Raw genomic sequence first — 25873 nt, 5'->3', positions numbered from 1 at the left:
AAATTTTTTTGATCATTATTTGGATTTGAACAGTCAAAAAAAAAAAAAAAAAAAAAAAAAAAAAAAAAAAAAAAAAAAAAAAAATTAGTGTTAGAAAATACTTCAGAACTTGTCTTTTCATTTGAAGTTTTCATTAAAATATTTTTTAAATAGTTTTAGATAAAGAAATTATTTTGCCAAATGTATGAAACCAAGAGAAATTAAGTCTGTAATGAACCACATAAATGATTTTCTTAAAACCTATTCTTCCTATTAGTATGAGTGTTGTCATTGATACATAAGGTAATTATTACATGATCTACAACTTTATTTAGCTTTAAACAAAATATTTGTTCATCTTTTGGTTTTATAGTATTTAATATATATCAGACTTGTGATTCATTTGTAGATACTGCAAAATCATTTCCACTTACACAAATTATGCTTAAGGATGAAAAAATATTTCACAAGTTTTCATTCCTGGTTAACTACAATTAATCATGTCTTAATTCTGATAATTCTCAACTACTTAAAAAATAAATGAGTAAACTTTACAAATTACAAAAATAATATTACATAAAGATATCAACTCTGGGGTGGCGATCCCATTACCCCCACCCCACGGAATGAAACCCCATTCACAGAGAACAAAAGACTCCATTAAAAAAACACCCCCTTAAATATCTTAATGGCACCTTATTCACCACGCCCCCCCCCCCCCCCCCCACACACACTTGGGTGATGAATCTGGTCAAGCTAGAATGAATTGTTACGTGAATGAAGAATATGTGAATGAGTATTTTTTTTCCTTATGATACCACAAAAATGCCATCATTAAATTTTGCATAAATGTTACAAAAATAAGACTAAATAAAGTAAATATTTTTCAAAAAAATTTAAAATTTCGATTTTGAGTTTTTTTGAAATTTCAAAATTTTTTCATAAAAAAAATTTAAAAAAATAAAAGGTAGAGTACCTAGGTCATATCACATATTTTATAAAACCTCATTAAATACTGAACAAAACAGTACCAGTTTCAGCTCTTTAAGTAAAATAGATTTTTAATTATGGCCTTTTTAAGATTACTCAGTAATGCAAAATTCGTCAAAACTTTAAAAATTTATAACTCAACAACAAATGATCAAAAAAATCCAAAACTTGGTATATTTTCGCTGTTGTGCTAATACTCCATTTGAGCCAAAAATCAGCAAAATCCGAAGACATGAGGTTTTGGCTATGGTTGATTTGATGTGGAATTACCCATACAATTGTTCAGATAACAATCACATGTTTCATGAAACGAATTAAAAAAAAAAAACAAGCTGATGTGTGCATCACATGACTTCCTTTTACTCCAATTAAATGTCATTTTCCCATTATTGGCGATTTTAATGTGATTCAATTGTTTACTCTCTAAATATCACCAACAGTGGCCAAATCGATACCAGATTAAAAAAAAAATGCCAAGTTGGGTCCAAAACTTGGCAAAAAGACTGGCGATATATCGCCAAGTGTCCGCCAAATTACAACATCACTTGAGTTTACATCGAAATTAAACAATGATTTCCCTCCAAAAAGGGGCAAAAGACCCATTGGGAACATCCGAATGCAACCAAAAGGGAAGGTGCACAACTAGACCCCTTTAGGAGTCCATGTACCAAATTTAAACTTTCTAGGACATACCATTTTTGAGTTATGAGAGACACATACGTACATACAGACGTCAGGAGAAAACTCGTTGTAATTAACTCGGGAGGGATCGTCAAAATGGATATTTCGTGTGTCTGTATGTTCCTAGGCATACATCCACGTGTGGTCGAGTCGGAAAAAAAAACCCAACATTCATTCGGGTGTGAGCAAAATAGAAATTAAGGCCGATTTTTGAGGGAAAATGTTTTCGCGAATGCAATACTTCCTTTTTTGTAAAAGGAAGTAAAAAAACATGATTTATTGTACATTTTATGTTATCTTAAATAGTTTGTATTGAGGTGAAGATTCAATTCTGTTTTTGCCAACTTAAGCAAGTAATAGGCTCGTCTATTGCCATTTTGCGTACGATGAAACATGGCGTCTACGCGAAAAATTCATGCTTTATAAATAGATTTTTGAATTTGTTACATCAAAATCCTTAAAAAAACTAAAATTTAGATGAAATACTTGGTTTTTAGCACGTTAGCCTCTAAAGCAATGAAGATAAGATAATATTCTAAAGATGAAACTTTGCAATTTCAAGACAATAATTAAGAATTATCAGGAAAAAAATGGCAAATTTTGCATAATTTTCAATCGTTTGCATTGCAATAAACATCCAATTCCGTTTATGAAAACGTAGGCAATTAAAGAGTCTTTCTTGCCAACACCTTTGGAATGCCCAAACATGGCGACTGCGCCAAAAATTAAAATACAAATTTCTGAATTTGTTGCAAAAAAATAATTAAAAATAAAAATTCCTCATGAGACTACACTTTAGTTGAAAAGTTTTTAGCGCTTTTGGGCCCCAAGCAATGAGGATAAGGTGAAACTTTAAATATAAAAATTTTTCATTTCTCAAGAAAATTATTTTAAAAAATTAAGCAAAAAAACGATTTGCTGCACATTTTTAGTTTTCATTAGTTTTAAATAAATAAAACATCCAATTCTGCTTTGTTTGTAAAACTTAGGCACTTAAGCATCTTATCTACTTCCATCTTGTGAATGACCAAATATGGCGACTATGTTTCTATCTGAAATGCTGAAGCATCCATCGCCTTTCTGGTCAAAAGGCGATCTCCAGTGTATGGCTTTCTTGGTTCCTTTAAGAGGTTTTCCACTTCCAGCTCAGTTACTTCCTATTCCAGACTGATGAGTGCTAATAAGCACAAAACTGCAGTCCGTGGTTGGAATGACTGAGCTGGCGGTGTATTTATAGCTTAATATTTTTTCATTAAGATTTTCTTAAAATCCTTCTAATTTTGAAATATTGGGAAATGAAAAGTGTATTGTATGATATATTATTTGTTAAAAATTTTTGAAAATGTTATACCTTTTTTGATTTTTTCCTTTTATTTTCGTTGACGCAGTTCAAACCTTATAGAAGTTGTTGCTAAGGTCTTATTGAAGATGGGCAATTCTCAGGTAAGTTAACCTCATGATCTGTTTTTCGAAATTATTATATTTTAACAAACAAGGTATTACTTTAAATCTGAGCGGTAAAGATTAATTTATACGAATACAAATACAAAAGTGACGACCTGCAACAGGCTCTGGGCCCAGCTAGACTGGTCCTAGTCAATTTACAATCCCCAGTGAAAATCAATGGCCCTCTTAAAGCTATCCACCCCCTTGCTCGTTATCACCTCTTCTGCTAAGCTGTTCCAAGTCCCCCCCCCCCACACCTTTACTAAAGTAGTAATTTTTTCCTTATTTCCAGGTTAGCCTGAGATTTGAATAGCTTAAAACAATGACCCCTTGTCCTGTTTTCAGGGCTAAACTTCAGCCCCATAACATCTTTAATTTTAATAAATTTAAACAACTGAATCTTGTCCCCTCGGTCTCTTCTTTGCTCAAGACTACATTTTTAGCCTTCTAAGCCTGGAATCATAATCTAAGTGGGAAAGTCCACTTATTAGCCTTGTAGCCCGCCTTTGAACCCTTTCCAATACATTAATATCTTTCTTAAGATAAGGAGACCAAAACTGAACAGCATACTCCAAATGAGGCCTTACCAAACTTCTATCTTAGTTCTGTAGTACCTCTCCTCTCTGCACAAGTAGTAGCAACAGTAATACAGGAGAGTTCAAAAAATCTGATAGAAAGTAAGCAGTCTTTGTGAAAAAAATTACAGCATGCAAGAACATATAATTAAGAGCAAGATTCTGAGAAACTGGCACACCTAGCATCATGAGTTGATTTATGCAATCTTGGATTTTTTTCAAAAAAATAACCTGTTGTTTTTCATCTTATTAAAAGACCAAATCCAAAATTTTTGGTTCTAAAGTTGAGCTGTTCGGTTTTTTGGATAACTAAAGGCTTGTGTGCGGTATTAAAAATTAAGCGCATTTATGAGATATAGAAATTGCTATGTGCCACAACTCTTTCGGAAAAAGTTTACCTCTAAATTTGTTTTATAGAAAGGTCCAACTTAATATAATAAATGATAAATCTGAGGCAACTAGTTGCACAAGGTCAATGAAGGTCACAAAAAAGTTGCATTTTCGACGTTTTTTATCATTTTTGAGGTCTAAAAACAGCTTGCACCTTTCAGTTGCCGCGACAAAAGTAGTATCGCTTGAAAAAGCAAGTATAAGTACTTTTAAAAAATGTATAATTTTTTGTGGCAAGTCCAATGTACTTTCAGTTACATTAGACCGAAGTATAGAAAATGTCATATTTTATTGATATTCAAATGATCGTAACTTCTTGTCCGAACAACATATTGAAATATTTTTTTGCCATTATTATACTCTATGTGTCTTACCATAGCAGTAAAATCCATTGAGCCGAGCCTTTTCTTGTAGGCTTTTTGATACTAGTTGCCTGACTTACTCTAATGCTAATCATTAAGTTTGCAAGTGATATTTTAATGCTTTGTGACACATACATGAAAATTTTGGTATTTATTTAGTTTTACATATGACATTAGTAACATTTTAGTGAAACATGGGACAATTGATCCCTTTTTGGTTGGAGCTTATAACTTAATTGAGCATCACACGTTACATATTTAGAACAGTCTTTTCCCTGTCAAAATGCTATACCGTTTTTAAAACTTATATATTAGAATAAAATATTATAAAGAAAAAAACCGAACTTAGTAAAAGAATCAAATTTTTGTACAAGAAGACTTGATCCCAGTCTGCAGGAGACTTGATAATAGTGGCAAAAGAGTCCTTATATGTGTTTCAAATGCAAGTCAAACATTCATTATTGCTACATGATTATTATTTACTCATAAAAAGATCAAATTTATCATGTCAAATTAAAAACTAAAATAAAACAAACAATAGACAATAAATTAACAAACAAAACATATTTAACAAACAAAATCAACTCTAATAGGAAATAATTGCTAAAGAATCAACAATTTAATTTTGTCATAAATCTTGATAAAGTGCTTGTGAAAACTAAAAAATAAATATCAAAACTATATTTAAACTTTAATTTACATGCTATTAGTGATGAGCAGAATTAGTGTTTTAATATCGCAAACAATAAAATATTACAAAATTGACCCCAACAATCATCTGAAATTAGTGGTTGGAATGAAAATGAAAAGAATATTTGTTTTCGAATTTTAAGAATTATTTTGGAAATTAAAGCATCTAATAAGCTTAGTAGTAGATGTAATAGATGGTTAGGACATTTTTAATTTTTGCTGAATACTTAATCAAGATTGATGAAAAAGTATTAGTTTCTTTAGCAATGATGGTTATTTCCTGTTAGGCAATTTTGATTGTTAAATTGTTTTTATTAGCTATTGTTTTTTTTTTGTTTCAGTTTTTAATTTGACATCATCAACTTAGTTCATTTTTTAACCACCTTGCAGTTTATGACGACATATCTCGTCCATTTAATATGTAATTGGGTCATTCCATGTCAAATCACACACCTAAAAAGTGAGTGCTCACAGATTATAACAATATTTTGCAGGTTCATACCCATTCACTAAGTGGTATAAAAAAAAACAAATTTTGACCCTCTAGCTGTTGTAGTTTTTTAGATATAAGGGGTCGAAATTTTAATGTTTTGCTGCACCGGCTCATACTTGCCTGACCATAACTCTGGAACAAATCAAGTTAGAATCTTGAACTTTATATATTTTTGAAGTTTACATTCAGAGCTTTAAAATGATATATTACTTGATACAAAAATACAATTTTTCATTTTGAAGGTCATTTGAATTGAACTTTGACCTAGAGTGTTTTCAAACGTACTATTATTTTCTTTTTTTGTGCCAAGTTTTATGTTGGGACAACACTGAGATTAAGCATAATTTAACAATTTTTCATTTTGAAGGTCATTTGAAATTGACCTTTGTTCTTGAGTATTTCCAAAAGTTATAATTTTAAAAATCTGAAAAAATATATTTTGTACACAGTGTAATTTTCTTTATTTGTGCCAAGTTTCATGTTGGGACAACACTGGGATCATGCATAATTTAAAATAAATGTTACTCCAAGTGGCCAAAAATAAATTGCCATCAATTGAAGATCAAATATATGCACCCAAATGTGTCATAATCATGCTGATAATATAACATTAGAAAAATGAAAAATTCATTCAATGTGATGTACAATGAGTAAATTACATAAAATAATTATACAAGTTATCCATGCCGTCAAACTTGACTTAACAGTTATATACTTCTTCCTGACAATGCTTTGCTAGGTTGCTTTCTGCTTCTGCAATTTTATATCTCCTTCCAGTTTCTGCACTTGGGTAAAAACTGGTCTCAAGTCTTCATGCACACAATGTTATGGCAGTCGTTGACTGGAGTATTGCATTGTCTTCACACGAGGCAACTTCGTAGATTCAATTTTTCTTCTAAAAATACCTCACAACGCTGTTAAAACTGAGCAGAGTTGACTCAACAAATTTACTCGTGGAAAACGAACGCTTGGCAATGTCCTTAAGAGTTGAATCAACTAAGAAGTTGATTCAACTCATCGAGAAGAACGTTGTTGTTGTTGTCTTGTGCCAGCAAGGCTGGCAATTTGGGGTGCGCTGCTTCATTTTTCCAACTGTGCGGTAATTTGGTGTGAAGTCCATCTTCCACAATACATACATGCAGACTTAGATAAAATGAAAAGCTTTCTGCGAACACAAATCCTAACTGGAAAATTTTCTGCACATAATTATTTTGCCTTACTCACCCTTGAATAAAAAATTAAATTTATATTCAAATATGAAAGAGACAAAAAAAAGTGCTTTAAATCATTTAATTTTTTTTACGATAACATATAGTTTGCTTATTTTTCATCAGCTGAAGAAAACTGCCAAAACCATTATTTTTTTACACGTGTGCTTTAAAAGGCTTTTGGAGAAAGGCTTTAACAGAAATAAGAGCTATGGGATTTTCTTAAAAATTCCATTAAAAAAAAAAAATTCTGCAGAGCCAAAAATTTTCTGCGAACGCCGTTCGCGCGTTCGTCTATATTATGCAAAACTGCACACATGCCATAGGGACCCGTTAATAGGGTAGGCAACCAATCACAGCATAACAACACATTCACACAAAGGAAGGACAGGAGAGAGAAAGTACATCCATGCCTGAGTCGGGATTCAAACCCGGGACCACTCCATCACAGGCGGGGAAAATAGCAACTGTAAGTCAATCTGCAGACGATATTTTAAAAAAAAAGCAAATATAATTTAAAAATATTTTTACATTTCTAATTTTATCGTTTGCCAAACGTTGCTATATCATTATTTTCAAATTTATCGTGAAACACCCGTTGCATGAAGCATTAAATTATAGCCGATCCCCTAATTGTCCCAACATGAAACTTGGCACAAATAAAGAACTCAATTATGTGTATAATATGTATTTTTTTGAGATTTTTAAAATAATAACTTTTGGAAATACCTAAGGTCAATTTCAAATGACCTTCAAAATGAAAAATTGTTAATTTATGCATGATCCCAGTGTTGTCCCAACATGAAACTTGGCACAAATAAATTACTTTTAAATAAAAAAAACCTGCCTTAAAAAAATACCCAGGAACTAAAAAGCAAAAAATAACTGATTTCACTTACATTCTGTTTCCTACCCAAACATAGAAATGAAATGTATGTTACAATTCCAGTACAAAAATCAACTAAACTAAACATCGAATTATAAAATAAACACTGATTTAAATTACTATACGATGAATTATTTTAAATACCTAACTAATTATATATAATCTCTTAATTTTTAATAACCTTTTGAAGTCGGGGCCTCCAATACACAACTACATAACGTAACTGATAACCCACTGAATCCTGTATTAAACACTAATTTAACTATACGCGAAATTAATCTTTAAAACTAAACCTACTCAGTTTATATTTTTTTTTCAGATATTTAAAATTATAACTTTTGGAAATATTCAAGGTCAAAGGTAATTTTGAATGACCTTCAAAATTTAAGATTTCATTTTTGTTTCATCTTAAAGCTCGTTTTAAGAGCTTTACAATGGTATCAAGTTTTTACATGTAGTTCAATTAGAACAAAAGTTATATGTGTTCAAAAGCTACTCCGTCTACCAAAATTCGATTTTTTGTAATGACCCCCTATCAAAGAATATTTGTATCAAAAATTTAAAAATTTGGGTTTTTACTTTTATTACCAAACACTACCTCTGTATAAAATTTTAGAAAAATCGGAAGGGGTCAACTTGAAAATCTTACTTTTTTGATCGATTTGATATGGAATGACCCAATTCTTCGACTGTCCAACTGCAAGGGGGTTAATGAGTAAATAATAACCATGTCACAATATAAATGTTTGACTTGTATTTACATATAAGCACTAAGTGAAAATACATATAAGCACTCTTTTGCCCCAGGATCAAGTCTCCTGCAAACTGGTATCAAGTCTCCGTACACAAAGAAGACTTGATTATTTTACCAAGTTTTGGCTTTTCTTTAAAATATTTAATTCTAGTATATAAATATTAAAAACGGTATAGCATTTTGAGGGGGGGAAAGTGTTCTCGATGTAACCTTTGACGCTTCATTGAATCAAACAAAAGTGATAAGATAAATACCTTTGTGCTGAACAGTAAAGTAAGAAATAACAACGTCAAAAAAGCACAAATTGCGGATTACTGCGGACACGTGTTTCGGCGTTGCAGGGAATGCTTTTTTCAATGCAAAAAGTAATGAGCTTATGGATGAAAAGACATCCGTCAAAAGCCAAGAGCAGATAAGCGTAGAGCTTAAACGGTAAAAATAGCGGATTAGCCAGACACCAAGATCTTTTCGGATTATCCAAAAATGCCCCAATTCGTCAGATCTTGACTTAGGAACTTAGTTCCATAATATTTTGAGGAATCTTAAAGCAGTTCCATATTTTTCCAATGTCTGGCTCTCATATCTTTAACACTGTCCTTTCCCCATCCATTTTTTCTATTTTGCATACTTTTTTATTTTTCCATTCATTTTTATCTATCTTGCTTTGTTTATTTTTTACTTTTTTGTCATGGTTGACACCCCCCCCCCCTTTTTTTCTATTGATCCTTTATTTCTTCCTTTTCCAAAAATTTTTGTTTATTTTATTTCTGGTGTTTTTTTCTTCCATTCAGCTTTTCCTTTCTTGCGGTTCACGGTTAGTGACATTTTCTTTTTGTTTAAGCTTTGGCCTAATCTTTGTCCAATTGAATTCTTTCTTTCGGTTTTACTGTACCTCAGAGAGAGCTCTTGGTCTTTGTTTGCGTTCCTATTGGTTCCTTATTGGTTTATAATTTTCTCATTGGGTGTCTGGCTAATCGGCTATTTTTATCATTTAAGCTGTACGCTTATCTGCTCTTGATTTTTGTCCGATGTCTTTTCATCCATAAGCTTATTACTTTTTTCATTGAAAAAGGCATCCCATGTAATGCCAAAACACATGTCTGCAATAATCTGCAATTTGTGCTTTTTTGACGTTGTTATTTCTTACTTTAAAAGTTATAAGCTCCAACAAAAAATGGGATCAACTGTCCCCAGTCTCACTTTAATGTATTAATGCCATAAGTAAAACTAAATAGATATCAAAATTATCATATATGTGTCACAGAGCATTAAAATGTCCCTTTATATTGCAAACTTTATGATTAGCATAACAGTAAGTTGGGCAAGTAGTATCAAAAAGCAAAAAATGCCAGCCTTACAAGAATAGGCTAAGTTAAAAAAAAAAAAAAAAACTTTTTAAAAAAGCATTTTGCCTCAATGGATTTCACTGTTATGGGAAGATACGTAATAGTGTATAATAATGACAAAAAAAAAAAAAAAGAAAAAAAAATTCAATTGAGGGAAAGGAGGCTAGTGTGGACAAGGGGTTAGTGTGGACATCTGGAATGATTGTTTTTTTTTCTAGAATTTCTCTGTTAATTTATTCATAATGACAACACCAAGATGCACTTCCATGTGTATTTTCCTGAGAAAACACTTGATAGTTTAGTAGCAATTTACAAAAGAAGGTATTCATGGTGGAAAAGTAAATTTTGGATTTTCTCTTAATTATTAGATTGGGGACTACGTATTTTAATTATTTCAAGTAAAAGGAGAGATATATTGTAGATAAATGTATTAAATATATATTTTGAAATTCAGTTCTGCAGTGTATAATTTTGATTAATAATTAAAAGGCTTAAAAGAAAAAAAAATGCTCCATGGGGTTAGAGTGGACACATGGGAATGGGACTTCTGTGGACACATCCCCACACTAATCCTTTTCAGCTTTGAGTGAAAAAAAATAAAAAGTTAGTTATAATATATTTCAGGGGTTCTCAAACTTTTTTGATTCGCGGTACCCTTTTAGAACTTTCTCACAACATCCCAGTCTATTTCTATTATTTAAGGTAAGTGCGCCAAATGAGGCGACCTTAAGGTTCATAAACTGGTATATCGCTCACTTATATTTGAATTGGATCCAGCTTCTGCGTATTTACGAGATGACTCATGAAAAATAAGAACACAATGAAACCAAGGGGAAATTGAAGTTTTCATTTTGTTTCTTAGCAGTTTTAACAAAGAAAGACGATTTATAGGGGTGAAACACAGGTTCCTTATAAGGAAAACTCTGTGGGCAAGGATTACTTCATGCCAAGTTGAAGACGAAAAAAAAAAATATTGCCAAAAAACTATCATCAAACTAAAAAGAATTGAGAAAAAAAAAAAAAAAAAAGCCAGCATAAAAACATGAACATTGAAACACATTTTGAAAACCTCAAAAGCATTACCAAAATTTTCATATTTACTTAAACAGAAAGGAAACTTAAGGTCAATCGACACATTCGGGGCAAATAATATATATATATAAATTTCTGCACATACAGCATAAGATCATACCCTTCATCTGATACTCTGGGGTCTTATTATAAAGGCACTGGAGTGAAAATAAAGTGAATATGGTCTTATTGACCCACAATGTACTTACCTAGGTTATTTAATCACAAGAAAAAATGATGGTATACAAGGACATTTTTCTTTTTGAATTTGTCAACTACATAAATTAGGCTGCAAGAACACTTAATAACATTTTTTCAAACTAGTAATGTACAGTGATCCATGTAGAAACAAAAGATATCAAAAAATAAGATCAGGTAGTTTTGACATGTCTCTTCTGAAATAACGTTTGCTACATTGTTGTCTGGTAATTAAAAATTGCTTGTTGATAAAACTTTTATCATCTCTCAGTTAATTTTTCTGACGACAATGAAATTGAGATCTAGCTAATTTTTACCATACTAAATCAAACAATGGGAGGATGACCTTATTGGTCTATATGAGCTTATTTTGCGCTTTCAATATGTAATATATCAGTAACATGGACACTTTGCGGCACCCCTCGCCTCTTTCTACGGCACCCTGGGGTGCCACGCCACCCAGTTTGAGAACCCCTGATATATTTTTTGTTATTTGCCTTTCTTAGATTAATTTTGATAAGTATGATTTTCTGTCCTTTTTTTTCATATACAGTGCCCGCCGCTTATAAAAATCACATTCGTGCTGAGGACATTTGATTTTATAAAGCGGCTGATTTTATAAACCGGCACTCATGCACTGAAAAAAAAAAGATTTTTAAGTATAAATACTCTTAAAAAGAAAGAAATTACGATTAGCTGTATTTTATTTTTAGTCGAGTTGTATTGCATTATTTTAGTTCAGTTGCATAATACAGTTGACATTTTAACTTACATAAGGTACATTTTTAAAATTTCACAAGGGTCTTAAAATATTGACTTGTTGTTGTTTGAATAAGAGAATTTGAAAGTAAAGATTGAGAAATCCCAAATTTAATTGCAGCATCACACTAACTACATTTAGGAAGCTTGTCATACTTATTCAAAATTTTGAACTAAACTTTCACAAGTCGTCACGACTTGCTAGCTAATAATTTTAACTCAATTGTAAAAATGAACTGTCAACCCCTGTAGATAGCTGAATGAGCACGAACAGATTGACTCAGTGGTCAGTGAGCAGGGCTGCATGTCGAAACAGTTCTGCGAAGTGGAAACAGGCAGCACCAACTAAATATATGACTCTGAAACAATTCTTGTGAGACTGCTTCATTCTTCTTCTTTTTTTTTTTTTTTTTTCATTCAACTTCCCAAGGAAAAAAAAAACGCACAACCTTCACCTTTTTTTTTTCCGTTTTTGTTTATGTGGAATTTATTTTATTAATGCAGCAATATTTTAAATCCTTGAAAGAAAAAATAAAATCCTAGTTCTATTCAGAGAATTATTAACATATAATCTCCAAAAGTTTGATTTTATAAAACGGCGAGGATGATTTTATTGAAGTATAAACCTAACATGTTTCGATATAGAAAGGATTCTGTTCTTCCAGATTTGATTCCATAAAGCGGCTGATTTCATAATCCAGTGATTTTATTAGTGGCGGGCACTGTATTAAGTTTCATTTACAAAATAAGTGACTGATTCTTACGAAGTGATAAGTTCCTTTATAAAATTATATTTTTTTATTTCTCATATTAAATTTTGGGATTTTATTCTTTATCAATTGCTTTATAAAAATTATGGATACATTTAGAAAGGATTTTGTGTGTTTTTTGCACGTTTTTAAGCCTTTTTTTTACTAAATAAGTTTGCTTATTGAAAGGTGAAAAATCAGTTTGCAAGGAATTCTATCATTTCACACATTATTTTTATTTTTCAATTCAAATTACCAATCACATAGTCCTTAATGACTTTGTGTTGGTCCAGTTTATGAAAAAAAAATAGCGTTTTGCACCATGTTGGATGAATGGAAGCCGTATACGGATCAACTGATTTCATTATACATTTCTAAGGGAAAAAGTGGACAAAATAGTTTTTTGAAGTACGGAAAATTATTCTTTTTCCCCGATGTAAAAGATGTGTCCACACAGAGCTAAAACGAAACATTTTGTGCGGACACTGGAAATCTCAAAACACGGCGTTCTGCAGAAGGGCCTTAAGCAAAAATCTTCCGACATAGACAGGGCGGGGCCTCGAAGCACTTTTGGAAACAAATAAGTTGTTCTATGTGAGTTGACTGTTGAGTACTGTATATTGCTAAAGCAGGATAATTTTCTGCTGATGAATAAAAAACATGTGTCTCATTTGCAAGATCTACGTTGTAATGTGAGTGGTGTGAAGGAAAGTTAAACCCTCTGCCCTAGGGCCATCTCTTCTCTACGCCTCCTCCGTCCCGATAATAATATCCCCCCCAATAATCCCCCGGAAATAAATTACAGGAAGTCTAACAATAGCTTTTTTCCCTTTCCGATATTTTCTATTGCAAGCAAAAAAAAAATCTTCATTTCTCAACTGACAAAAATTATTACAATAAAATTTTCCATAAGAAAAACGACGTTGGTCGACCGGCGCCTTTTGAAGCTGCGCACCGGGCATTTACTCAAATGCCCACATAGCCAGTCCGATCTTGACGATACTTTTGAAAAACTTTCATCAGTCGCTGCGCCTTTGTTGCGATGCTTGTATTAGAGCTACTACAGGCTGTAACTTTTAACAACTGCTCTAAATATTTCTTAAAAACTAAAATGTTGGGTAAAATCATCTTTGTGTAACAAATTTGTGATTTGTTTCGCATCCATCAGTTTCTGGCTTTGTGTGCATGTAGCGCGTCAGTGAACGTAAGTTCCTTATAATTCTTTGCTTCTTATCCTCCCCTCTCACACCCCTTAGATTTTTTTAGAGCTTGGATTCACTTTGTAGGCACACATAAGCTTATATACTCGCGTATACGTAGGCTGTTTAATAAGAAATAAGACTAATTTTACTGCCGCGAAACCACTCATCGGAACGTTAATTCCTGTGGCATGAGAATTGTCTGTTGTCTGTATTAACAAAATATACCGATAGTTGGCGTGTACAGACTCGTGTTCTTGAGTATCACGTGTTTTAATTGAAGCCTGTTGTGTTGGCATAAAATATTATTTTTATTCTCGGTCCACAGCCGATAATTTAATGAATATATTTTAAAGTTAAATGTACCTACTTTAAGCCCAGTCTGGTAAAATGTAGAACTAGTCAACTAGTTGGTGCTAACACTTCAATCGACAATTCCCCCACGCCATAATTAATGGCGACTGTTTACTAAAACCATTGAAGATTGCATGTCTCGATGTGTCGATTCAGAAAAAGTTGAGTTGTCACCTGATTAATTCCACTTGTTGACCGCACGTGCTATGGAGAGGAGTACGAATATTTGCGGCAGTGGAATAAAGAAATGAGTGATGGTTGAAGTAGAAGTTCGTGTGGTGACGTCATCGAGGCATGGAATCTCATTGGCTGATAAAACATATATATTGAGGCGAGTGGCATCACTCTCTCTCTCTTCTCTCAACGATCCCCAGTTTTGTTTTGATCGTGAAGCCTAGTTCGGCTCACGTGTGGGGGGGGGGGGGTTTCCCTGCGATGCTAGCGGGGTTTTTTAGTGGTGTGTGAATGGTGATGGATATTCACCTTGCTTTTCAAGTATTGAAATTTTCCAAGTCCTGGAATTAGAATGAGTCCAGGTGAAGAAACACTTGTGTTGTGTCCGGCCAATTGATATTGCCGGGGAAGTGAGATCCTAAAAGTCTACCTGAGTTGTTCACCAATCTCCGAACTGTCTAACGTTGCCTTCCTGTTACGGGCGTTCTTGAAGTGTGATCCGGGGGACTTTTTGTGCTTCTGGACGTGGATCCTTCGGACTGGCTAGTGACTACATCGACAGATTGGTGACATTTTTCTTTTACTTATTGGAACCACTTTTGTTGTGATATTTTGGGGGTGTTCTTTTATGGGGATATTGTGTTATAGTTCTAGTCATATTTAATAAATGTATTTTTCTGAAACATGTTTTTTGCTTGTCTCCAACTTGACATTACATGGCCAGTTAATGTTGGCTTAGTTTAAATCTCTTAAACTTTGGATTTTTAAACTTAACTTTAATTATGCCAACATGTTGGCAAGCGCCTACAAGACGCAGCCAGTTGTCAAAATGGAAGCGTTGTTAGAACAAAGTTATGCGATTAAAGTTGGTTTTCGTCAGAAAAAATCAGCATCGGAGATCTTTGATATGATACGTGAAGTTTTCAATGATGAAGCAATGCTTAGAGTCCGTACATTTTGCTGGCATAAAGCTTTTAAGGAAGGCAGGCAGGATATGGAAGGTATTGAACGTGAGGGACAATCTTCAACGTCCATCACAGAGACAATGATTAACACTGCTGCTATTATTATCTAGGAGAATCTCATAATTATTTTACATCTGTCAGTTCTGGCTGTTTCCTCAACTTACGGAACCATTACGAGGCAAACATTTTGAAAGCAGCAAAGCATGTCTGTACTCTTCTGAGGCGGTTTTGATAAAGCTCTCACGAACTTAACGTTCACAACTTTTTAAGAAGTGGACAGAATGTTGGAATAAATGCATTTAGTCCTGCAGAAGTTATTCTTAAAAAAATCATGTAAATAACGACGATTAAAGTTGTTCTGTATTTTTTGTTAATTTAGTCTTATTACTTATTGAACAGCCCTCGTACATGCATGTACAGGTGTATACACCTAACTGTACGGTATATAATCGTGTTTGCACGTATACATACGTATAAAAAAATACTCGTGTTTCACTATATATATATATATATACATATAAATATATATATCAGTAGACACGTAAACACGCAATGGATGTATTCACGAATTAACTCGTGTGTACTCGTATGTGTGTATGTACACTTATATATGCGTGTATACGTCTATTGTACACGTATATACTCAGGTATGCACGTATATGCTAGAGATACAAGTGCATACACACATATGATGTTCGATTACACGTGTATATACCGTTCATGCACGTGACAAGTATATACTCGTGTAGACACGTATACACTCCTGTAGGTATAATCACGTATACATGCTTATATACTCGTGTATATACGTATATACTTGAGTAGGCACGTGTATGCATGTATCTACTCATATATGAACGTGTTCACTAATGTTTACACGACCACGTACACTCCTGTTTGTGAAAATTGCAACACCATGAAGGAAGCATCATAGTTGAATGAAATTTAATACACAGTTGAGTGGTAATGGTACAAAAAAATGATTACATTTTCAAACCAAGCAAACAATAAAAAGGGATATAAATTAGTATTTTGTGTGGCCACCATGCGCCGCAATAAGAGCTGCTAGCTGCTACACGACTCGGCATAGAGTAACACAGAGTTTGAATATCTGCCTACGGAAGAGTATTCCATATCGTTTGTATGCGCAACCAAAGTTCGTCTGTCGAAGCAACAGGACGAGGATCACGAGCGAGACGCCGCCTAACGAAATCCCACACATGTTCAATCGGTGACATATCCGGGGAATATGCAGGCCAAGGAAGAAGCTGTACCTGCTGCGAATCAAGGTAGGATTTGACAGTCCTGGCGACACGTGGACGATCATTATCATGCTGGAATGCAGCCCCTGGCAATCCTTGCAGGAAAGAAATAGATTGGGGCTGCCAATTCGTAGCAATTGCCCACAATTCGTAGCAATTGTGATCGTCCATGATATGCTATGGCACCCCAGACCATAACTCCGAGTGTTCGTCCACTGTGGCGTTCGATAATGCTCTCCGGAAAGTGCCGTTCACCGGCATAGTGCCTGACATGAATTCGGCTATCATGGTGCCACAAATTGAAGCGGAATTCGTCAGAAAAGACGACCTGCTGCCAATCAGCACGCCAGCTCCTATGCACATTGGCCCATTGTAGCGGCAGGCGGCGATGGTTTTGCGTGAGAAGAATCTTGTATAAAGGAATCCTTGCGTGAAGCTTACGCTGCATCAGACGTCTCCGAATCGATGAAGCACACAATGAAACACCTGTAGCTGTTGACCACTGTGCTGCCAATTGTTTAGAAGAAGCTGTGTGGTCCTTCAGCGCCATACGCACCAGGTGTCTGTCATCGTGAGCTGACGTCGCATTTTGGGGTCCACTCCCGGATTTCCGAGCTGTCCGACCCTCGTCCGTCCACTGCTTCCAAACACGCTTGATTGTGGTGCTGTTACGCTACACACGAGCGGCTACCTCACGATAAGACAATCCAGCTTCACAAAGGCCAACGATTCTGCCCCGTTCAAACTCCGAAATTTTCTGAAATTTTGCTTTCTTTCGTCGAAGAGGCAAAGTAAAGATTCAGTTAACGTTTACAGGGTGGCGACAGATCAGGGAAAAGTCAGGAAACTTTTTTAATCAGGGAAAAATCAGGGAATTTCGAAAAAATAACAAATTCAGGGAAAATTGATCAAGTGAAGAAAAAATCTTTTTGTTGCTTTGCAAAATTAAGTACCTTAATTTGCTACGCATTTTCCACCATTTATCTGTTTAAAAAGAAGTAAAATTAATGAGACAATTATATACCGTCAGCTTATTTGTTTATCTTTTTTCCTCAACGTCAAAATAATGAATCTTAACTTATTAACCACAGGGGGGTGGGGGGGATAAACTTCCCAGATTACTTCTGTGTCTGTAAAGTTGTTTATGTTGCTTGAATTTTCCTTTCACACATTCCATGCTACATAAAATAAACAAACCTACAGGCAAAGAGAAAGCCGTCATTAATGCCTTAGATTTTTTGCTTTTACTCGTCTTAAAGTAAATAGCATACTGTAATCACAATTTAAGAAGAAATCTTTGTTTTTTAAATTAATACTGATAAAAGTTTAAGGGTTATTACTTCGCAATTTTAATTTAATTGCAAAATTTGAATCTTAAATCAAAATCAACTTTTTGCCATTGTATTATTCGCTGTCGCCTCAGATTATACAAGTACTAAGGGTTTTTTCAGACTTTAAAAATTCTTTTTCTAAAAAAATAAGTTATATACATACATATTTTGAAATTGATTGTTTTTTTCATTTCAATGTTGTTTTTCACGAAAGTAATCTAAGATTTTTTTACAACAAATAATGAAATCATTTGAAATTGAGTTACCTTGTGCACATAAGTAAATCTTTTAATTATTTTTTTTTTTGTTAAAATACTGTATTCATTAATAAATTTCTGTAAGTCATCCCCCTCCCAGATAGAGATGAAATTCAATTTGCTTTAAATAAACTAAAAAATAATAAATCGCCAGGACATAATCTTATTTCTGCAGAGTTGCTAAAAAATGGATGTCCTCAGCTATATGAGCACCTGCATAAACTAATAATTGATATTTGGAGCTCTGAATATATACCATCAGACTGGAACATTAGTATTTTGTGCCCTATTCACAAGAAAGGAGACCCAATGGTCTGCTCCAACTATAGAGGCATCAGCCTGCTATCCACATGCTATAAAATCCTATCCAATATTCTGTTTGTGAGACTAAAACCATTTGTGGATTCAGAAATTGGTAGTTATCAATGTGGGTTTAGAAGTGGAAAATCTACAGTAGACCAAATTTTCTGTTTACGTCAAATTATTGAAAAATCAATTGAGTTTAATATTGACACTCATCACTTGTTTATAGACTTTAAGTCTGCATTTGACAGTGTGGATAGAAAACATTTAATGGATGCAATGTATGAATTCAAGATTCCAAGCAAATTAATTAGACTTGTAATGTGCACTATGAACAACACTAAATGCAAGGTAAAATTCAAAGGTGTCCTCTCTGAGGATTTAAATGTTAATAATGGTGTTCGACAGGGTGACTTATTGTCTTGCCTTTTTAATATTGCTTTGGAAAAAGCTATTCGTGACTCAATTATCAACACTAGGGGCACCATCTTTTACAAATCAGTTCAGATCTTAGCCTATGCTGATGATATTGATATAGTTGCTAGGACTGTACCAGCCTTGAAAGAGGCCTTTTCATCTTTGGAGATAGCTGCTGGTCGAATGGGACTAAAAATAAACGACTCCAAGACCAAGTATATGCCTGTACAAAAAATTCCGCCAAATGACAGGAACACATGTTTAGAAATTGGTACTCATTCATTTGAAATCGTTAGCAGTTTTACGTACCTTGGGTCCTGTGTTAACAACAAAAATGACACAATCTCAGAAATACAGAACCGAATAACGTTGGCAAACAAGGCCTTTTTTGGACTACGCCCCATCTTCAGATCGTCTTTGATTTCAAGAAAAACAAAGATCTTGGTTTATAAGACTCTTATTAGGCCAGTTCTAAGTTATGCTTCTGAAACATGGCCTTTGACTAAAACCGGAGAGCGCATGATATTAATTTTTGAGAGAAAGGTTTTAAGAAGCATTTTTGGAGGCATCAATGAGAACGGTGTCTGGAGACGACGATTCAATTTTGAAATTTACAGATTGTTTAGAGAACCTGACATAATAAAAAGCATAAAAATTAGGAGAATGAACTGGGTGGCCCATGTCTCTCGAATGAACGAAGAAAACTCAGTAAAAAAAGTTTTTGCTGCAAAACCTGTGACAATTCGAGGAAGGGGACGACCAAAAATGAGATGGTTGGATTCTGTTGAATCTGACTTCGATATTCTCAAAGTTAAAAATTGGAAAACCCAGGCAAAAAGTAGGACGTCTTGGAAGATTCTCCAAAGGAAGGCCTTGGCCCCCCTGGGCTGTCGAGCCAACTATGATGATGATGACTGTATTCATTAATTAAAACTTAAATTCTTGATTAGAGAATAGCTCAATATGACTGGTTGTTAAAGGGTTTCATTTTTTCACATGAATATGTCTATTATTTACGTAAGTAAAGCTACATTACTTCTATACTTTCACTATTACTTTTTATTCTTGCAACAATAATTATATTGCTTGAAAATTTAGTTCAAAATTATTTCCATACAAACTTTTTAGTTTTATCATGATTAGATATGTCTTTAAGACTGTTTTTAATAATTTCTTAGAACTCTTATGTTAACTGGTTACTGGAAGTAAATTACAGTCGACTCCCGCTACAACGCGATTCGGCTTACGCGAAAGGGCTATAACGTGAATTTTTCGCGAGTAACGGATTTTAGAGCTGACGCGAATTTCTCGTCGACAACACGATTTTTTTTCGAAAGGAAGTGGCGTCGTTAATGGCTACTAAATATTGATTTCAAGAATGTTATTACATCCCTTTAGCACAGGGTTGCCCATCCTTCGTAAGCTCAATGGCGCGAAATCATCCCCCCCCCCCCCAAATTTCACAGCTCTCTTGCTTTTAAATTAGGTTAAACATAACACTTTTTAAAGTCACGCATTCCCAGTTAAATTTACATCATTTGCAATAATTGAATGAGTGAATGAATCAATCAAAACAATTCAACAAAATAATGTTGCTTAAGATAAAAAAAAAGTTACAACAAATGCAAAAACGAACGCTTACATTTACGACAGCAATTAAAAGTACAAGGAATAATTTTTTCTAATAAATTTAGGATCTTGCAACTAATCGCTGCTAATACTAAAATTAGTCTAGCTGCTTGCTCAGAACTTCAAATTTGAGTGTCACGGCTACCAGATTTGTTCTATTTATTGCATGTGTTTGCAACATTTGTAATTTATGCATAAGCCCCAGTTAAAATGATAACATTCAATTTTTCAGGGCCATCACGAGATAAAAAAAATCTAAGAGAAAAGGGTATGAGTTTTAGCAAGCTCATCCCACCTTTTTCCCCTTAATATATTTTAAAATACATACACAGAGAGAAAGAGAGAATTCAGATTTTAATTAGCGTAGGAATCATTACTCGATGTAAGCAATACGACCCCCATCGTAAGTATAATATTGACTCAAAAATAATGGTTCCTTAGTTTTCTCTCCCGGAAAATTTACGAATTTGCAGTTTTTGTCGATCTTTGGCAGAGGCGTAGGAACTTCGTAGAAGTAGGGGGAGCTGGGACACAGTATGAGAAGTGTCTGGAATCTAAGGGGCAGAAGCAGGGGTGCAACCAGAAAATAATTTTTTGGGGGAGTGGCTTTGGAAGGGAGGCTTTTAAACGTTTTTCCCCCTAAAAAATTCGCTTCGAAGCTTCCATCTCTTATTGAATATTGTATATATACAATTGTTTATGGAGAGAATGAGGTGATTAAACTTCTGGTTTTGAAAGGAGTCGGTTAGTACTCGAAGATGAGCACGTAGAAATAGAGGTGTTTCGGGGTCTCTCCCGGAAAATTTTCAAAATTCATGTTCTAAAATCAAACTTATAGGTGATCTTTGATAATGTTAAGGGGATAAAAGGTTCAAATACCCTTCCTGAAAAATTTTCGAAATTAATGTCTTAAAACGCGATTATATACCATATTTGTTCATTAGTGAAAATATGACTCGAAGGATTGTCCTCGATCGATTTTTCAAACGATTGACATCTCCGTCCCAATATTTCGGATCGGAAGTCCTAAAAACGTAATTGTAGATAATATTCAATGATGGCAGGGGAAAAGGCTGTACTAGGGCTCTACTCTGGAAATTTTTCAAAATTGAAGTCCTATTAGAGAGCGTTTTTCAATGATGTAATCAGAAAAGGTTCAGAGATTTCTTCTTCTTAATTTTTTCGAAATTGTAGTTGCTGAAAAGCGCGACTGTGGATCATATTTGTTGGCATTAGGGGTCCAGCAATTTTTTTGAAATTGAAGTCCCAAAAACGGAATATTACATGATCTCCCATGTTGTTGGAGGGCAAGGCATTCAAAGGACTCTCTTCCGGAAATTTTCAGGGAATTGAGCCTTGAAAACAAAATTTGAGGCGCTCTGTAATAATTTTGGAGGAAAGGGGAAGCTTCGACAGTGTAGCATTTAGAAGACTTTCTTATTTTCTGAGAACTAGAAAAAGGGGAATAGATGAAACAGGAGGGCGGAAAAACAGAAAATGTGTTAAAATGAATTGTTCACTATATATTATATTGTTCAGATAAATTTTTAGTTTAAAGTCTTTGAGTCTTTGATAGAAACTATAAAATATTGTTGACTTTTTTCTGCAATAATAGATGAAAGGTAACAATTTTGGCATAAAAATATATCTGTAAGTGATAAAAAAAATCGTAATTTTGAGAAAGCAAAAAAAAAAAAAAAAAAATAATTAATTTCAATGTTGACATCTGAAATTCAAATTATGTTTTTCGCAATCACGAGAGTGTGTGTGTATGTAGGCGTGTGTGTTTGTGTATGTGTGCAGGTATGAGTGTGTGGGTAGTTGTGTGTATGAGTGTTTGTGGTAGGGGGGATGTGTATGTGTGTGTAGGAATATGTGTTAGTGTCTGTGTGCAGGCATGAGTGTGTGGGTAGTTGTGTGTATGAGTGTTTGTGGTAGGGGGGGGAATGTGTATGTGTGTGTAGGCATATGTGTTTGTGTCTGTGTGCAGACGTGAGTGTGTGGGTAGTTGTGTGTAGATGTGTGTGTATATGTCCGTATGTATGCGTGTGTGTGTATGTGTGTAGGTGTATGTATGTGTGTGTGTATGTGTTTGTTTGTACGTGCGTGTATGTATGCGTGTAAGTGTAGGATATTAACGGCTACCTGGAGATGGTTTTCGCTAGAGGAGCAGCATCGTGAGGCCGGTTGATGGTGGTGCTGCAGAGGGTGCTGGCGGAAAAATAAAATGATTGCACATCAAAACAGTCAAATGAAAGCAATAAGCAATCGTGATTGCTCAAAAAAAAAGAATAACTGTAACTTCGTAAAGTATTATCTGATAACTTTAAATGAGATACAGTGGCTCCCAAAAGTGTTCGTATACCTTGAAATTTTGTAGTAAAATCAAAATAACGCGAAACTGAGTTCGAATATTAAGTCCTTTTTTTTTCACACCTATCCATATTCCTGAATAAAACACAGTAGTTTTTTTCAAAATATTTCCAGATTTTATTTTTGAAATTTGTCAAAAGACGAAGGGTCAGAGAAAAAAATAGGCCACAAAAGTCATCGCACACTAAAATATTTTTGAATAAATTCGTGATTAAAATTATCATAAGTTGTTTTTTTTTATTATTTTTGCATTGTGATGACACACTATAAAGTCATTTGGCTTTGATTTTTTGTTTATTTATGCCCTAATATTCTGCTTATTATTTTTAAATGGCAGCTATGCGCATAAACCAAAAACACAATTCGAAATTTGATGTTTTTTCTCTCTCAGTAGCCGTAAATCGGTTTGAAATGTCTCTAAATTAGTTAATTTATACCATTCTATAGTGAAGTGCTTGATAAAATGCTTTAAAGACAAGAATCGGATCGAAAACAAGGTAAGAAAAATTAACTCTAATTTGAATTCCGAAACTTTGAATTCAAATGATGTTTTTCGCAATCACGAGTTGCGACAAGACTCTACTGGTTAGAGTTATTGTTTCTAGAAATGGCTCCCCCGCCCAAGCATGTCCCTCCTCCTGGGTGCTTACGTGTATATAGTTGTGTGTGTAGGCTTACGTGTGTGCACGTAGGCGTGTGTATGTGTGTAAAGACCGTGCGCGCGTAGGCGACTGTGTATGAGCATGCGTGTGTAGGACATGGACGCCACCGCCCAGCAGAAGTGGATTCCGGGGGACAGTGCTCAGGACCAGCCGCGCCGCCGCCGGTGGACGGTGGTGCTGCAGGCCTGGTCCAAGCTCAAAAAGGAACTGGAACATCAAGGACTGTCAAGTGACAACAATAAGCAATCGTGATTGCTCAAAAATGTCAAATGCAAAGTTAACAAAGCGTGATCGGAGATTTACAGTTAAAAAAATGATGAAAAATACACCTTTGAGTGATGAAAAATTTTCTGCAGAATTGAGTGAAACATTTTCGTTTAATTTTCCCCTAAAATTATTCACCAAGTTCTCTGATTACCTGGATTAAATGGGACCTCTTCCTGCAGAAATTTTCTTGTTCGTGCGAAAAACTTACGTTTTCCGCCGTAAAATCAATGATAAAAAAAACTCAAAACATTTTGGAACAACGTCTTACTTAAAAATAAAAATAAATTCAACATTTTGGGTTAAATTGTTGCATAATTGTAAATAGAAAAAAATGAGAAATTAAATCTAAAGAACTTAGTTGGGATCAGTTAATCAGGATGGTGAAGGTGTTCTTGTGTGAGGGTGCAGGACATGGAAGTTTGGAAACTTTTCAATGAATCATGCTGATCAGTGAAATATTTTTGAAAACAATTTTAAATTATTGGCCCAAAATTTGGCAATCGGAAACAACTTCGTTTTTTTTTAATCAAGATAACGATAAGAAGCACACGTTTGCGTTTGGTGCCTCAAATATTGTCATTAAGCTTAGAAATATCTCCTCAATCGCCAGATTTAAACTTAATAGAACATATTTGGAGATATCTGGTGAATATATTACGAAAATACACTATTGAAACGGAAAACGAATTAGAAACAGTAAGACTCGAAGTGCGGCTTAACACTTACTCAGAAATTGTTCAAAAAAAAAACAAACAATGAAATCTGTTCCCAGACGTTTAGAAGCTGTTACTGATACTGCATGATATTCTCTACTAAATAATAACTTAGTAAAAAGTTAGATTATTTACTAGTTTTTTGACGTTTTTTTCAAAGTGTACGAAGACTTTTGTGAGATCAAGTTTCTGGCACTTTTTGATTATTGATTTCTTAAAAATCAAGTTTTATTATGTTATTAACAATTTTCATGTAGTTTTGTTAAAAAATAAATCATAGATCTTATAATTAAATACTCGTTCCAAAATATTAATTTTAATGAATCGATAATGACGTATTTCATTGAAAATCGTAAGTGTACGAATACTTTTGGGAGCCACTGTAAGTTTTTGGAAAGTTGAAATTATTTGAACAAGTTCAACATTATTTCAACAAGTACAAACAAGCTTAGTAACCTTTTTTCAGTCATGTCTGGAGCACCTTCCATGTTATTCATATTTAAATGCCAAACTGGCTCATTATTATCTCTTTTTGTGATCATTAGACTAATGGCGAATCCAGGGGGGGGGGGGGGCTATGAGGCTGCAGCCACCCCCATGCCAGAAATAAATTCTTTCACCCTCTGTCTATGCATCTTAATGTTAAAATATATATATATATAATTTCCTATATCCATTCTATCTTTATCAATTAATTTGTTTTCGCTCTTCTTAAGGTTGATACACAAATTTGCGATAGTAACAGGAGTGTTAGTTTTCCGAAATTTCCCTTCAAATTTCCGAACTTTTTCAATACCTGTTCCAAATATTTATACATTAACTCACTGAAAGAAGGAAAGGAGAAAAAAGTGTATATATAATAGCTACTTGTTTTTCTTTCTTTCTCTCTCTTTAATTTTCGTGTTTAATATCTATTCTTAAAATTTTGTCTCCTTTCTCGCTGTTTTTCACTATTTGTTTAACATCTTTCAGCTTTTCTTTCTTCTATTTCATTTACATCTCCTTGTCAGCATAATTGTTTTGCATCCTTAACAAGAATTGAAAATTTTGCCTTCAAATTGCATAACAAATATGTCTAAACGAATGAAAAAACTTTGAATATACATTTAAAATTTAGAATTTTAACACTGAATACCAAATTTTAGATAATTTCAAATGAAACTCAGAAAGATTCATCAGTCATTAACACCCCTAGATAGCAGATAATGATACAGAACACTTTCGTTTACATCGATAAACTTTGGTAATGACAAGGAGATCTCAGCAAGAATTTTAACTACCTCAGCCGCCCCCAGAACAAAATTCTGGATTCGCCACCGCATTGGACCAAAAAAAAAAAAAAAAAAAAACGCATGCAAAACTAATAAGAATATGAACTGAACTGCAATGC

At 33.9% G+C, this 25873-nt stretch overlaps 1 protein-coding gene across 1 annotated transcript in view; it reads left to right on the top strand.

Moving 5' to 3' along the window:
* LOC129233580 (serine/threonine-protein phosphatase 6 regulatory ankyrin repeat subunit B-like) overlaps positions 1–25873 on the top strand; it is a 56412-nt gene that overhangs the window by 9044 nt on the left and 21495 nt on the right. The window contains exon 2 of the mRNA XM_054867590.1: positions 3039–3093. Within this exon, the coding sequence (XP_054723565.1) occupies positions 3079–3093 (15 nt within the window). The 5' untranslated portion in view covers positions 3039–3078. The remainder of the gene's footprint in view (positions 1–3038; positions 3094–25873) is intronic.

This window comes from Uloborus diversus, unplaced genomic scaffold (assembly GCF_026930045.1).
Source record: "Uloborus diversus isolate 005 unplaced genomic scaffold, Udiv.v.3.1 scaffold_54, whole genome shotgun sequence".
NCBI lineage: Eukaryota > Metazoa > Arthropoda > Arachnida > Araneae > Uloboridae > Uloborus > Uloborus diversus.
This window is presented reverse-complemented; position numbering and strand designations above follow the sequence as displayed.